Source organism: Nestor notabilis, unplaced genomic scaffold, assembly GCF_000696875.1.
Source record: "Nestor notabilis isolate BGI_N333 unplaced genomic scaffold, ASM69687v1 scaffold595, whole genome shotgun sequence".
In the NCBI taxonomy this organism is placed as follows: Eukaryota; Metazoa; Chordata; class Aves; order Psittaciformes; family Psittacidae; genus Nestor; species Nestor notabilis.
This window is the reverse complement of record NW_009929587.1, coordinates 19,846-35,341: the sequence shown is the minus strand read 5'-3', so window position 1 is coordinate 35,341 and position 15,496 is coordinate 19,846. Positions and strand designations below refer to the sequence as shown.

The following is a 15,496-nucleotide window of genomic DNA, read 5'->3' as shown; positions in this document are numbered from 1 at the left end:
GGGAAAGAGGTGATATTATAACATTACTGATCAGTGTCTTTGAACATATTATAGACAAACTGCACTGTGAACTTTATTAGTTGGCACTGATCAGCACTGTTGCTTTGATCATATACAGATAACACTAGCTTAAAGAACTTCTTCTTAATGAGGTGCCCTATCCAGTGTTGTACCAACTATACTGAAGTCCTTGATAAAGTATCAACTTCCAACTAGTCCAAACATTTGAAAACAGAACCACTTTTCCTCGTGTAGGTCACAGAGACCTTGTGATGGTCACAGGGACATATTTGATGTCTTTCAGGTTTAACTTGGAACTAAATCTTTTCTTCACTCTTACAGCACAGTACAAAATAAAATTCAGTGACTCTACAATCCAGAATTTTCGTAAGCATAGGAAAATCTTTGTACCCTATCACTTCGTCCTTCGATTCTCTACTTGTAAATGGGAACAAGAAGCAAGCTGTTTGGCAACAATCAGTGTGAAAGGAGTGGCCACAATAACTGTGGCTTTTTAATTCAGCATAACACATGTGGACCTTATTTATGACTGTGAGTGTTCTCAACTTGGGCAAGACTGAAGAACAGTATTTGTTGTGGCTAGCATCTTCCCATGACAGAGCACAGAAGGTAGGCTGAGCACAAGCTCCCATCCTTTGGGGAGCGGGAGTCTGCATCTGCTGAGAAAAATGCTGGATGGGCTGTGGGAGTTAATTCAGATAGAGAAACAGAGGTACTACAGGATGAATAGTAATTCCATTTTCTTCAGATAAATGGTGATTTTAAGCATGACTGGAAAGCACTTAAATAGGTGCGAATAAAGACAGTGACTATAAACAGTATCAGAAGTGTTATCTAAAAAGATAAAAATAAATACTGATCTCTCCAAACTGGGATCTGATCTAGTTCCTTTAAGCAGATTCTGGTTTAATGTCCTTCTTCTATCTGACACAAAAGCAGGAAATGCTTCATCCCAAGTCATGTGCTATTCCCTATATGGACAGGATGGGATCTTGCATGAAAACCAGCAAGAAATTAGCCAGAAGTCCTGCATCCCAGCTATCAGCATAGACATCCAGCTACAGCTAGTCTCAGGCTGCTATTGACCTTTCTCCATCCACATTCATTCAGCGTTGTGTTGAGTGAAGCCACTACGAGTTTTAAGGAAAAAATAACTGTCCAAGGAAAAAAGTGCAGCATAAGGCTCCTTGCTGAATCGATGCTAGATTTCTTTTTTCCTTAGAAATTTCTTGTCATTTCTACCAACAGTGAATCCCTAGTATAAGAAACTGTTATTGATAAGCTCAAACATGGAGTAAATTATCAATGTTTTGTTCAGCGGGCTGCCTATCAAGAAGACCTGTAGGTTAAAATACTGACTAAACCTTGCCACCTCATCCACATTATTAAACGTCCTGCTATTATAAAAGAAAGTTCACTAGTGCTGACAATGATGAAAAGCATCAAAAAAAAAAGGCTGTTGGTACAATCACTGAATTAACATGCCATACACCAAGTTCTCAAGAGAAGACTCACTTTGTAGCAATCATTTGCAATGAGCTGCAATAGGCTAAAGGAATCTCCTGAGGTCTCCATCTTCAGATAGAGCTTCCAGGCCAACTGGGGTTTCTTATTCACAATATCTGCAATAACAGGAAAAAGCTGGGATTGTGAAAAGAATATGCCCCACACAGTACTGAATGTTGGGTAGAATAAATGTTCCTAAATTTCTTTACTTAATGTAAATGCATGCCTTGCCCTGTGAGCATGACTTTGGGAAGGGAAACTTGTCCTTATCTTCTGCCTTACTAGAAATAGCAGCCAATTCATCAGAGAATAGCAATGTAAAGAGGAATAATTATAGCATTTACATCTCAGTTTGTATTTCATTAATACAGCAATAAGCACAACTCTCATGATTTAAGATGTGATTAATGAACAGAATGGAAAGCACTAGAGAAAGTATTTTATGCAGGACAATGAACTGTAGAAATCCATTTAGACGGTGAGGTTTAGGATTACGTACTCTTACACATGGAAAAATTGTAATTGGCACCAAACTGAGGTCTTTAATACTTGGTGCCCACCTCAATCTAAACATTCAATTCTGATGGTTCATAACAAACCAAAAAGGGGTGTGTGTTTGTGAGTACGAAGCCCCTCCAAATGTAACAAAATCTGTCATTATACATCTACTAGGAAAAATGTTTCCAAATTCCTGAGATTTTGTGCTGGTTTTAAATTTGTCCATATGACTAGAATTTTTCATTGGCCTTTAAAGTTAAACATCACAGCTATACACAAACAGAAATAGAAGAATCTGAATCTTCCATCTCAGGTAGTGGAAATTCTACTAGGGTGTTTGAACACAAGAAGTGCTAAAATTTGATTTTCTGGAGATAAGAACCCATTCTGTTGGTACTGGTAATTCCAGACTCATTCAAGTACTGGGAGAAAAGAAAATGAAATTAAGTATTCCTTTTTTTTTCCAAGTCTCACCAGCTACTCAAAGAGTAGCTGGCTGGTCACACATGGATCACTCATGCTCTTTCAAAAGAGGGACAGTTTAGCTTATTATATTTATGACCACTGTTCTAATGCATATGTTGCAGGTAGAATGGGTGGCAATCATCAACAATAAACATGTATTACCAAATCACAGGATTTATAGACACTTTCATTTAGAAGAGAGTAAGAAAGACATCAAATCAGGTTTTTCTCTATCAGTTCCAGATATCATACATAGTGGCAAACAGCCAGGTCTTAATCTCCAAATACCAACCCATCTGTCTAGAGAAACTGAGTACTGTGCTAATTCAGTGGTTTTTTACATTCTCAAGGCGAATTTGGTATAAATAGTACAGTTATGTCTGGCATCCAAAAAAAATGCATCTCTGGTACTTTTTGCCCTTTAGAAATATTTCAGCATTGAATTGTTTACGACTCAATACCTAATCATATTCTGACATGAATGATGCTTTACATACATTACGATGCTTTGTAATTTCTACAGCAGCTTTTATCCAGAAGGATCTAATAGTGATTTATATACTTGCCACAAAAAGATAACTATATTCATCACTGAGCAGTTGCTTCTGCAAAGAATTCTAGCAGCTAGAATTCTAGCACAGAATGAAAACCCAAATTTTAAGACAGACACAGAAGATTACAGCAGCTCTACTGAAACTTCAGCAGAAATTCAGAATGGCAAAAGGCACACTCAAGAATAAACAATACCTCCTATGAAAGAGCTAGAAAAGTTTTAATTGATCACATGGTGTTAATTCCACTCATACAGTAAGTAGCACCTTTGAAAGAGTTCTGCATCCCCAGATGTGTGTCAAAGAACTACTATAGCAAAGAATCACAGGGATGAACACCATCTACTGAACAACCAATTCACTTTCCAATGGGAGTTCTCCCATCAAAAAATGCACATAAAACATTCACATATAAAGCACTCAAACACACCCAGGTACCACAGCTTAATGAAAAAGGAAATAAACTGGCATGTCCTAAAATGGAGTCATAGATAGGCACCCATGGCTGTGATGTGCCTGCCTGAGAGATCATGTTAGAGATGTTTACCACATCTGCGATATGGCATAATGTCCCAAAACATGCATATTTACATTCCAAGTACAACTACTGAAAATGGTTTGATAAGAGAACAATTTTGTATTGAGGCACTGTAAGGAAAACAAATTAACCTCGGGAGTCTTAGACTTGACTAATTTAACAAGCCCACTTCTATACTGTTTTACCCGTGGCACTATAGCTGTATCTGTACTGAGGTGTACTCTGCAACAGTTTAAAAACTGGTACAAAAAACCTAAATATAATTTGCTACAGGATATTAAACATAGCAGAAGTTTTCTGGGTTCAAGAGAAGAATGGGAAAGTTTTTGGAAGAAAAAACATGCTGAGATTATAAAGGACATCCCTTGGGCACAAGAGTTTGGAGAATATGAAGAGTAATGTGGTAGGAAGAAAAATACTGGGTAAGTTTGCCTGATTCTTCTCTTCCCTAGACATCTGAGCCTGGCTCTTCTGGAGGTAGATAAACCGCTGGGCCTGAGCCAGTATGGATGCTTCTATTTTGTGTTTTAGTCTGAACACTTCAAAAGTTGCAACTCAGTCTTTTAAGACAAAAAAATCTTCACTCAAGCGTCTGAGTAGACAACTGAGAAGAAAAAGGGTCACTGGTTAGGACAAAGCTGCATTGATGGAGCTATAACAGCACTGCACTGAAGCAGTAACTGCTTACTAAAGCTAGATGTATGAAAGGTGCAATAACCACCCACACTGTAACTAGCGCAATCAGCTTTTCACTTTCATAGTCCTGAATCCACCTACAACATTAAACTCAATTAGGAAAGTGGATTGCCAAGACTGATGCAATAGAGGAGGATCTGAATTCTGCAATGTTGGGAGTAAAGTGACTCACAGCAGCGAGCTAGCCAGCTAAGGTAAACAAAATCACGCTTTATCTTCTCACTCTGGATCAAAAGGAACACCTGCAGGAAGAAGGAAAAGAGAAGATTATCCATGCACGTACTTTTCAACACACAGAAGGCAGACCTGCCTCCTTTCAACACGCAGCTACGGCTGAAGTCACGTGAACGACTGCTCCATGAGGAGAGACGGGGTATGCAAGTGCAGCGTGGGGGTACCTCTCTGCGTGGAGTAGGTGGAGGATTCAAACAAGGCCATGCTGATCAAGGGACTTCCGCAGCTTCGAAACGGCAAGCTGTGAGGAGGGCGCAGCCTACTCTGAACAAGTGCCAGTGGGCGGCCATGCAACACAGCACAAAGGAACACTGGGCTTGTGGGAAAAGCTGTTTGGAATGTGTTTGTTTAGAAAGCAGTACAAGCAATTACATTAGCATCTTCTGGAAATACCAGAAGTTTCACATATATATGAGCCTTTCCTCCCCATACATGTCAGAGAGAATTCCAGGTCAGCAGTAAACCATTTCTGACCATTTTGGTTTCAGTGAGGTTCTGAGGCAAAACATTTGTCTTTTGTAACTTTACAAATACAGGTTTATTACATTCTACATCTAAAGGGATGTGTGTGGAAAAGTTATACATTTAACAATGTACTCTGGCTTTTCTCACAGAAAGAAGCTATTTATACCCCTCTGCAGGTATATTTGTAACTATATTAGGATGCTACTGGCAAAACTCAAAATACCTTTATAGGATATATGTGCTGGAACAGTGAGTTCCACAAATTACCGACATTTTTATTGGTTAAACATTGCTGATCCCCCAATTTGGGGAGGGGTGTGGGTATGAGGGGGAGGTGGTGGTGAAGGGAGGGGAAGGGATAAGAGGGAAGAAATTAAAGGAAAGAAGCATTGTCACTGTAAGTAGCACTTTATCATAGGTTTCATGTGATTACTTCCAGGGAGGTAAGCTTTTAAATAACTTAAGTGCTATATGTGGAGGTATTTTACAAGTATATGAGACACTGGAGAAGGGTGATCTTTATATGAAAGTGTCATCACAATCAAACATCAGTCATTAGGCCAGACTAATCAATGTAATTACATAATTCTGTTATTTAAATGCATCAGCTATAAACCCGAGTTTATACAGAATCATTTGTAAGAAGGTAAGAGGAAAAATGTGGATTAACAGCAGTTTCCAGCTTTGTGTTTCTTTGTTGCCTGGCTGCAGCTAAAGCTTACTTACAGCATTATCATTTTTATGAAGTCTCAGGAATCACTGCAGCCTGGTAGCATAGTTTGGAAAGATAGTCACCTACATTTTCATTAAGCTAACTAAATTAAGGGAGGTGAATTGAAATGTATATCCATTTTGCCTGACTGTCTTGGATATTTTTCTTAAAGACAGATGCAATTTCAGGTTACAGAAATTAAGGGTGTGGGTGCGGGGAAGGAGAAAGGGGAAGAGAGAAAAAACCCAGGGTCCATTATTGAGAAACGCGAAGAGTTAAAAAGTTAGGAAGACAGGAAAAACAAACAAACCAAACCAACCCAACGATAGAAACCCAAACCCCAAACCAAACAAACCCCCCCCTGTATGATTCACTTTTGACTACATGATTGTTTTGTTGGGGTTTTTTTCTGGCTTGTCTTTTTTCTGGTCTTGCGAAAAATGTTGCTTCCATCTTCATAATAGCTATTTGCTTTTGCATATTTTAGTTGTAATTAAGTTTCTAGTGCACATAGGCACAAAAAATGCTGTGTGTAGAAGTTAATCTCTTCCAGCTGCGTCTGGATGCTGCTGAATAAGATAGTGAGCACTTCCTCATTTCCTCCCAAATCTCCCACAGGAAGAAATTTATTTATTTATTTGACATTATTTTCTAGGGACACCTAGAAGCTCATAGCTATTTGATGTCTTTTACTCAGCATGCCCTAGTCAGCCTGAACAATAAGACTGCCTGGGATCCCAGACGAAGCGTAGGAAATCTGATTAAGAGGGCATTCTTTGATCAATTAGAGATAGTTGCAAGCGCTCTTGCGATGCACCACAAGCAGCATGGCTTCCTGTATAGCTCACATTACAAGATTAGGAAGATAATCTTTTCTGAATGGTGTTCACTGAGAATTTCACTTCATCTAAAAAGGGGAAGATGATATTCCACACAACCTGCTTATTTTCAACCAACATGAAGATCTAGAGGGAAAAAATTAAGGAAAAAGGAAAGTACGTGGGAAATCTTTCCACTGTTTTTTAAAGAAAATAAATGCATACCTCTTCAGCCTCACTAAAACATCCTGTGGCAGCTTTGGCTTGGGCGTAGTTGAAGTTAAAAGTGTCATCATTGTAGAAGTAACTCTGGAAAATAAGCCACACAGACAAACCCCAAATAAATAAGACAAACCCCCTCTTCCCCTGGTATAACAACATTAAAAATACCCCCACTCTCCAATCTGAGTTAGACTATAACAAGACAATGGGAAGGAAAAAGAAAAACCCACATTATGAACATACGACATTCATAAACAGTGGGTAGAAAATTATGGACTGGCTTTCCATCCTACATTCGTGACTACAAACACAGCTGGAACATTCCACAGTATTAACCATGAGACGTCTGGGGAATGCTCCAAGATCAAAATTGCAGTGGCAGCTTTGTGGGTATAATTTTCACTTTAGGCATGCGAAGACACGCTGTGCTGCCATGGTGTCTTTCACCTCCCAAGCACTTATTTCACCACTAGGGTGGTAAATAAGTAGTTGACTCCCTAAAGGCTTAAGGAGATGAACAGTTTGTTTTTCCAAGACTTCTCAAGGTGCAACAAGAGATCCTGTGGATCTGGTTGTGTGACACGTCTTACACACTGGATCCATGATGGAGGTGGGGCTGCAGTAGCGGCTGTAGGCAGGCAGCACACCTGCTTCGTGTGTAATAGGTGTGATGGGACTTCCCTGAGCTCAGGCTTTGCTTACATACACTCTATATGATGTGCAACACCAGTTTTTTCTCTCCCATTAATATTAGACTGGACAGACCTGATTAATGACAAGTCAGGCTGATCTGTATCTTTTCTGAAAAGCTGTATGTGCCAGAACAAGAAATATAACTTTAGGTATAACTTAGCCTGATACTTGGGTTTGACCCAAATAGCTTAGATTTGATCATGGTCATATGTCCAGATTGTCCAGATGACCAGAAACTGACTGTGTTCTACATTCAGCACTGTCCTACACTGCTGCACTTGTTAGACCAAGGTGGAACACAATACCACAACTACAAGCGCAGATGGAATTGAGGATCCCTGCTGAGCAGAGGTGCAGCGCTTATGAAAGAGCATGGGAAAAAAGCAGGGTGGTTTATGCAGTATAATTGCTGTAACAAAAGCCTTCCTGGGTGCATAACAGCAAGGTGTGTGGAAGAATCACAGAATCAACTAGGTTGGAAAAAACCTTTAAGATCATCAGTCCAACTGTTACCGCAGAATTGCCAAGTCCCGCAAAGAATGGGCCCTAAACCATGTCACTAAGGGCCTTGTCTACATGTTTTTTTGAACACTTCCCGGGACACCGATTCCACTACTTCCCTGGGCTGTTCCAATGCCACATCACCTTTTTGGTGAAGAAATTTTTCCTAATATCCAGTCTAAACTTCATAGGATATTAGGCACAGCTTGAGGTTGTTCCCTCTTGTCCTATCACTTGCTACCTGGGAGAAGAGACCTGCCATCTCTTTGCTACGTCCTCCTTGCAGGTAGTTGTAGAGAGCAGTAAGGTCCCCCCAAGCCTTCTGTTCTACAGACTAAACAACCCCAGTTCCCTCAGCTGTTCCTCAAAAGACTTATTCTCCAGACCCCTCACCAGTGTTGCTGCCCTCTTCTGGACCCACTCCAGCAAAAAGAAATGTTTTTCCTTATATAGCATCTATAAAACAAACAGAACTTGTGTAGGAAGATAAAACTTCTGTTTTGTTCCCTCATTAAGAGTGAGGAGGAGGTAAAAGGCATAGTTAGGACTGTACAAAAGATATGGGAAGCAAGGGATAAAACCCTTTCCCAGAGCTCTCTATCTTCTTTCATGATGTAGGGACACTTGAGGAACTTCTTCTGTTCCCTGTCACAGGCAGATAACAAAGGGTATTGATCCCAACCACCCAAATACATCAAGCTAGTGCCTTGATAGGACATGTGGGGGGTTGCCACCTTTTCTCAGATGTCTACGTTAGGGTCCAAATATAGCAAGCTATAGCAAATATAGCAAGCTATGTGAAAGGATGAGGATGAACCAATCAGGTGAATCTTAAGCTCAGTTTGTGAAAACATTTAAGTACCCTTAGGGGGAACTAATGGATTTTACCATATGAGAACTACAACAAGATATTGTATTCTTCCTCAATGACAGTTTCATGTGAATCAGCACAAGTGCCAGGTTAAGCAAAGCTGGTGAGCATAACGCTAGTTTTACTGCATGAATAGTTTCTTCTTTTATTGCAAGAATAGTTTCATGGGGGAATGGCTTTAAATTCAAAGAGCGGAGATTTAGATTAGATATTAGGAAAAATTCTTCACTGTGGGAGTAGTCAGACACTGGAACGGGTTTGCCCAGAGAACCTGTGGTTGCTCCATCCCTGGAAGTGTTCCAAGGCCAAGTTGGGTGAGACCTTGAGCAACCTGGTCTAGTGGAAGATATCCCTGCCCACGGCAGCAGGGTTGGAACTAGATGATCTTTAAGGTCCCTTCCCACCCAACCCATTATATTATTCTATGATTCTTCTGTTCAAACATCCCCCATGTATTTTTTAATTAAAATGGAAAAGTAATTCTGTCAGCAACTGAATTCAAAAGCTATGTCATTTTATCCTAACTGTATTATTGCTAGAGACCAGACCTGCTGCAAAACCCAAAACCAGTAGAAATGAACTAGTGCTGCTGATAGTCCAACACATTCACAGCAACTAGACATTTTGGTTTGTTTTTCAAACTACATTACATGTACTGGTCTTCACTCTTTTGAGGTCTTTTTACTGGTCTTCAATCTTATCACAAAACTAACTGTGCTCTGAGTGATGTCCATTTCAATGAGATGCTCAGATACACAGTTGAACAGTGAAGCATTCGTTGTGGCTAGAACTCAGCTGAGCCTGAATTAGCTTGTCTTCTCAGTTGGTCCTCAGTGTTATTATGTCACCCTCAGGGCAGCTGGCAATACATTTATAATAAGGTATCCTCTGGGACATTCTCATGCCTAAAGCAGTTTTAATCAATCATGAATGAAGGTGCTGTTTCCTGAGAGAATATAATGCAAACAGTCTTCACAAGTCCACAGCTCCACTTAAACAGTTTATTCATGTGAATGAAGCACAACAGTCACTGTAAAGCCACCTAAACCTTGCCTGTAAGATGGTACAGGAAGAACTGTTTGCATCCCTGGGACCTCAAGAGAAAGGGAATGACCTAAGTAAGTCTGAGCAGTGGCTAGTCTCAGCTAAAAAATTCTGAGAATGATGAACTACTTCAAAAGGACCATGCAAGGAAAGTGGTAGTAGGCAGAAGACTTTTGTCCTTAGTCCTTGCTATTTATCAACTGCATTATGTCTCAAATTACCAGTATTTATGATTCCCTTCAAGAATTTAACAAATAAGTATTTTACTTCAGCTTAATTGTATTGCAACTTGCTAGATACAATCTATAAAACCATCCAAAATTGCACCCTCAACCCTGCTTTGAACTATGACAATGAGTTCCATAAACCAGCTGTGTTCTGAGAGGGACAAAATGCATTTGCTTGGAAAAGACATTGTGAGTTTGCTGTAATTCCAACAAGCTGTATCTTGTTTTCAGCCTCTCCTAATACAAATGGAGGTTTCAAATACACCTTGTTTATTCTAATTCTCATTTTGTATAATTTTATTTTCTTAACTTCCCTCTATAGCAAATAATATCTATCTTCTATATCTCTTAAGATAATAATTCAATTTCTAGTTATTCTCTAATTCACCTTACTTTCAGAATTTGAGGGGGTAGTGGCCAGTATTTCAAAGAAGAGTACACCACCGTGCAATGAAAGGCATCTTTTTTTTTTATACTCAGTTTTTTTTACTTAGTTTAATATTTTGTTTCACCCTTATAAATGCATTCACATTACAACTGTGAAAACTGAGGGAGTGTATTTAAAAATTTATTATCTTTGCTTAAATATGGGTCAAATCAAAACAGATATATGATTACTGATGCCAAGGTGTGTGTAGGTGGACAAGTCCAGCTTGCAAGCTGAGATCCACATATGTATGTTATAATGTGTCACAGTAGTTCTGCATACTTTCAGCAGAACACCTAAGTTTTTAAAACAAAACACCCAAACACAAGTAGTCAGATAACCCTTCCCCTCTCCTATGCACACATAATAAAATCGTTTCTCCCAAATCTGACAAGGTAAGAATGCTCCTTCTTCTAGTTGATAAATAGAGCAAGATTGAAGGCTTGCATACTTGTATCTGTCACTATTTCTGCCTCCCTCCAGACAGTTTTTAAATATTAGATCTATTCTCCACCTATACTTCCACTGCATAGGCTCTTACTAACATCTTACAAAATAACACCAAGTATTCTGTGCTTTTCCTTTCCCCTTCAGATTTTCTTTCCAACCCTTCCTATGACACTTTCCTTTATACCCTCACAGATGCAGAACTGTCTCATCTAAGCCCCTCCCTGTAGCAATTCTCTTGCCTCATGACTTTGACCTAACCTCTGCTCCCTCCATTGCCTGCTTTCACCCTCTTAGTTTCTGTTCAGTGTCTTGTTAGTTTCTGGCTCTTTTCTTTACAAACACTAGCCTTACTTTCCGATATTATGACAAACCCATTTGTTTCCCCAGACAATACTCTCTCTCATTTCTAAGCTTTTCCATATACCTTTGAGGTAGTGAGTAATCACATTTAACTTTAAACTTTCAGGTTAGGACTAGTTGTTTAAGAACTTTTTAAAGGAAATGGAAAGAGGTAGGCATTTCTCTGGGGTGACTCATTCCATTCTAAGATAAGTGTAAGAAATATATAGGATGAATTCTCCTCTGGAAATTACCATCTGTCGCCCTTGGCTATAGACTGAGACCAGATGATTGGTTATAACTTAGAAATCTGACTTTTAGATGGTTCAGGTTAGGCAAAACAAATCTCACTGTTAAGGTTCCAGCTCTCCTTTTCTTCAGTTACTCTCACACTGCAATTTGGGGTGGTGATGGTGTGCGTCTTCATTCCACCACAGTGGGGCCAGTCCAGAGGCTACAGCCACTTGGGACTTCTTCAATGGCGCCTTTTCAGGTAAAGTTTAAAAACACTACACCATCATTCTTCATCCACCAGCTGCTTTTGCTACCCTTACAATCACGTTTTCCTTTAGATCCCACCCACCTTAGAACATTGCAATTTTGCTTATCACGTGTATCTCCTTAGTAATTTCTTTTTAGGTACTTGTTCCTCTTCCTAGCAAATACAGAATTCTTACACCTCTCGTTTCAAATCACTGGAACAAATTCCAATTGTGTAACCCTATAATCACACTCTAGCCTCTCTCTCTTTCCTCGTATCTGATTTATAACTGGATATCTGCATGTTATACCTATTTTATTCATTGAATATTGGTCATCTGATAATGCTGCATTATGACAACAGCAAACACCTTTGCAGCTATCAACTTAAGTTGTAAATGTCAAACGCTTACTTTGAAAAACACAACATTGCATGAAGGGTACCACTCAGATTATTTCTGCAAAAATAATGTTCTTAGCTCACTGCTTTGGTAATAATGCCCTATCTTAGCTCTTCAGTGGCTGCTTTCCCTGTAAAATATAAGCATTACTACTTTCAGAGTCCTTCATGTCCTATATTCCTTACACACTCTTGTTCATTAAAATGTTGTCCCCAGTATGGCCAGTGACAATAATCTCCATCACTCATTTGGTAAGTCTTAAGAAAACATTGTTTGGTTGGTTTTTCTCCATGCTGACTACCCCATAAATACCCACAATTTTTTTTCATTGTCTTCATTTAATGATCCTCCTCATCTTCTGTGATGCTACCAGAAAGCCTGATAATGATTAAATTGCAAGTATGAGGAGACCAACATGCCCACCATGCTGCATAATGCTACCTTAAAAACTGCTTTTCTACATTTTGAGCCATTTGCTGTACCTGACTGCTTATATCTCACTTGTTCCTGTGTTTCGTTGTTACTGTTGTGTTTCTGTATCATTTTATGTTCAGATAGTGTCTCACACAGTACAGTTTAATTCCATCAGTATTCATTCCATGCATTAGAGTACTACCAATACTTAATAATAATACTAACCTTGACTGAGTTGAGGTAAATCAGGACATTACCAAACTGTCTAAGAAGAAAGAAGTAGGAGGACATGCACTGTCTTCCTGGAATGGTATCTAAAATTCAAAAGAGAAATGCAAATTTGTAGAATTTACAAGTCACATGGTAATGAAAATCACTGCCAAGGTTGCTGGCAACTGTGAAAGCAGCTAACTTCTAAAAATAGCATAGCTTGCCTTTTCAGGCAAAGGACCATAGTAGAGGTTAGAAAAACTATTAGTTCATCTTGTCAACTTTCTCTACAGCATACCATAACTATTGCAAGACTATATTCAACAGTAAATTCTACAGAGACAAATTGTTTAAGTAACAGGCCTTTTCCATGACACGATTTCCATAGCATCATTTTACTGTGAGTTATTCTTACTCTTAGGACTCTTGATACAAAACCTGAGTTTGTTATTCTAACCTAGTTAGCCTTTTTTTTTCATAGAATCAACTAGGTTGGAAATGCCCTTTAAGATCATCAAGTCCAACCTTTAAAATTACGCTTTTCAGTTATCCTAGATAAAAAAAGTTTGACATACTTTAATTTGAGTTCCACTAAGTAAACTTGATACACTGAAAATATTGTTATTAAAAAAGAAAAAAAACACACACAGGAAAAACACTCAGTGAAAAAATAGAATATGAAAATTACCTTCCATGCATTTGGGATTACCACATTGCTCACAAGTGGTAAAGTCATAAATTAGGCATATCAGTACAGTAAGTGCCAGTAAACTTTGCTGCCACTATATAATCGTAAACTTTGCTGCCATCATACTATGCTGTCATCTACCCTGAAACTGCATGCTTGTTACTCGAGAACTATTTAAAAACATTTTTAGAGATTCCAAAGTAAGCTTAATGGGACTAACTTTTCTTAGACCCAACCAGCAGAGATTGGTCAGAGATGGATCATAGAATGGTTTGGGTTAGAAAGGACCTTAAGATCACCTAGTTCCAACCTCCCTGCCATGGGCAGGGACACCTCACACTGGACCAGGTCGCCCAAGGCTCTGTCCAACCTGCCCTTGAACACTGCCAGGGATGGAGCATTTACCACTTCTTTGGGCAGCCTTTTCCAGTGCCTTGCCACCTTCACAGTAAAGAACTTCTTCCTTATACCTAGCCTGAACTTCCCCTGTTTAAGTTTAAACCCATTACCCCTTGTCCTATTGCTGCAGTCCCTGATGATGAGTTCCTCTCCAGCATCCTATGTAGGCCCCCTTCAGATACTGGAAGGCTGCTCTGAGGTCTCCACACAGCTTCTCTTCTCCAGGCTGAACAGCCCCAATTTTCTCAGCCTGTCTCCATACGAGAGGTGCTCCAGCCTCCTTATCATCCTTGTGGCGCTGCTCTGGACTTGCTCCAACAGCTCCATGTCCTTCTTATGTTGAGGACACCAGAACTGCACATAATACTCTAAGTGGAGTCTCATGAGAACAGAGCACAGGAGTAGGATCACCTCCTTTGACCTGCTGGTCACACTTCTTTTGATGCAGCCTGCGACATAGGTGGTTTCTGGGCTGCGAGTGCACACTGAAGCTGGTTCACGTTCAAGTTTTCATCAACCAACACCCCCAAGTCCTTCTCCGCAGGGCTACTTTGAATCACTTCTCTGCCCAACCTGTAGCTGTGTCTGGGATTGCCCAGACCCAGCTGTAGGACCTTGCACTTTGCTTTGTTGGATGAACTCAAGCAGCAGCTAGGAAGGCACAGATGCAAGTGATGTCAAATCATTACTACTTCATCATGTCAAATGATCATTAGAGAGCATGCTGCTCTGTGCAGTTTGGTAAGATGACAGGAGGTAAGGTCCTAAGGCTACCAACAGTCCTGAAGCAATCTGCTCCTGTAAGTTAGTTACCATCAATCCATCCACACGAGAAAATTAAAATATCTTTTTTTGTATATACAAATTTCATGCATCCGAAGGCCAATATTTTAATGCCATACCACAGCACAAAGTATATAATTCCACTGGAAAATCATACATATTCCTTTAAATAATGTAGCCTAGTAATTATTCCTGGAAAGCACTATATAAGATCTCAAAATGTATTTCAAAGCAAAGCAGAATATTCTCATTTTTTTGTCTTTTAGCACTAGGAGATACTGTGCTTGGATGTCCTGTCATTTCCATGTAGAGACAATCCATCCTTTTCTATGTCTGAACCACATCATTCAAGTTCTCCAAGAACTGAAAATTATTTGGTTATTTATGAACTGTTCTCTTGGGAGCAGACACTGGCCTGTATATTTATCTGTCCTTTTTTACATGCAGGCATATCATGACACATATCAGCCTTGACAGGGCAATAACAGAAAGAGTTTTCCTCAGTATTCCTCTGGCATTTTTTTGCTTTTTGTTGTTGTGCTCAAAAGTGCCCCCTTTCTCTCACGTTCAATTTTTGAAGTTCATAAACTCACAGCAATTTATCTTAAACAATTTTTTTTAAAACATGCAAGGAAGGCTTAAAACTGAGAATACATTTTCAGAAAAAATGAATCACACTAACAAAGTATTAGAACCACCCTTTTCCCATGTATGATTGGAAAGTTTTAAATTTCAGTATCTATTCTTATGCCCATATTTTGAGAGAAACTTCTGCTATCCCAGCATACCATTCTCCATATATTTTTTGTGAAAGATTTCATTAAAAAAACAAGTAGAACATCC

General features: G+C 39.3%; 1 protein-coding gene across 1 annotated transcript in view; it reads right to left on the bottom strand.

Moving 5' to 3' along the window:
* The window catches only part of TTC26 (tetratricopeptide repeat domain 26), a gene marked incomplete at its 5' end in the record, with an annotated part of 32,780 nt that overhangs the window by 2,070 nt on the left and 15,214 nt on the right, over positions 1-15,496 (bottom strand). Inside the window, 4 exons of the mRNA XM_010015035.1 lie at positions 1,537-1,643; positions 4,448-4,517; positions 6,730-6,813; positions 12,799-12,887. Coding sequence (XP_010013337.1) covers positions 1,537-1,643; positions 4,448-4,517; positions 6,730-6,813; positions 12,799-12,887 — 350 coding nt within the window. The remainder of the gene's footprint in view (positions 1-1,536; positions 1,644-4,447; positions 4,518-6,729; positions 6,814-12,798; positions 12,888-15,496) is intronic.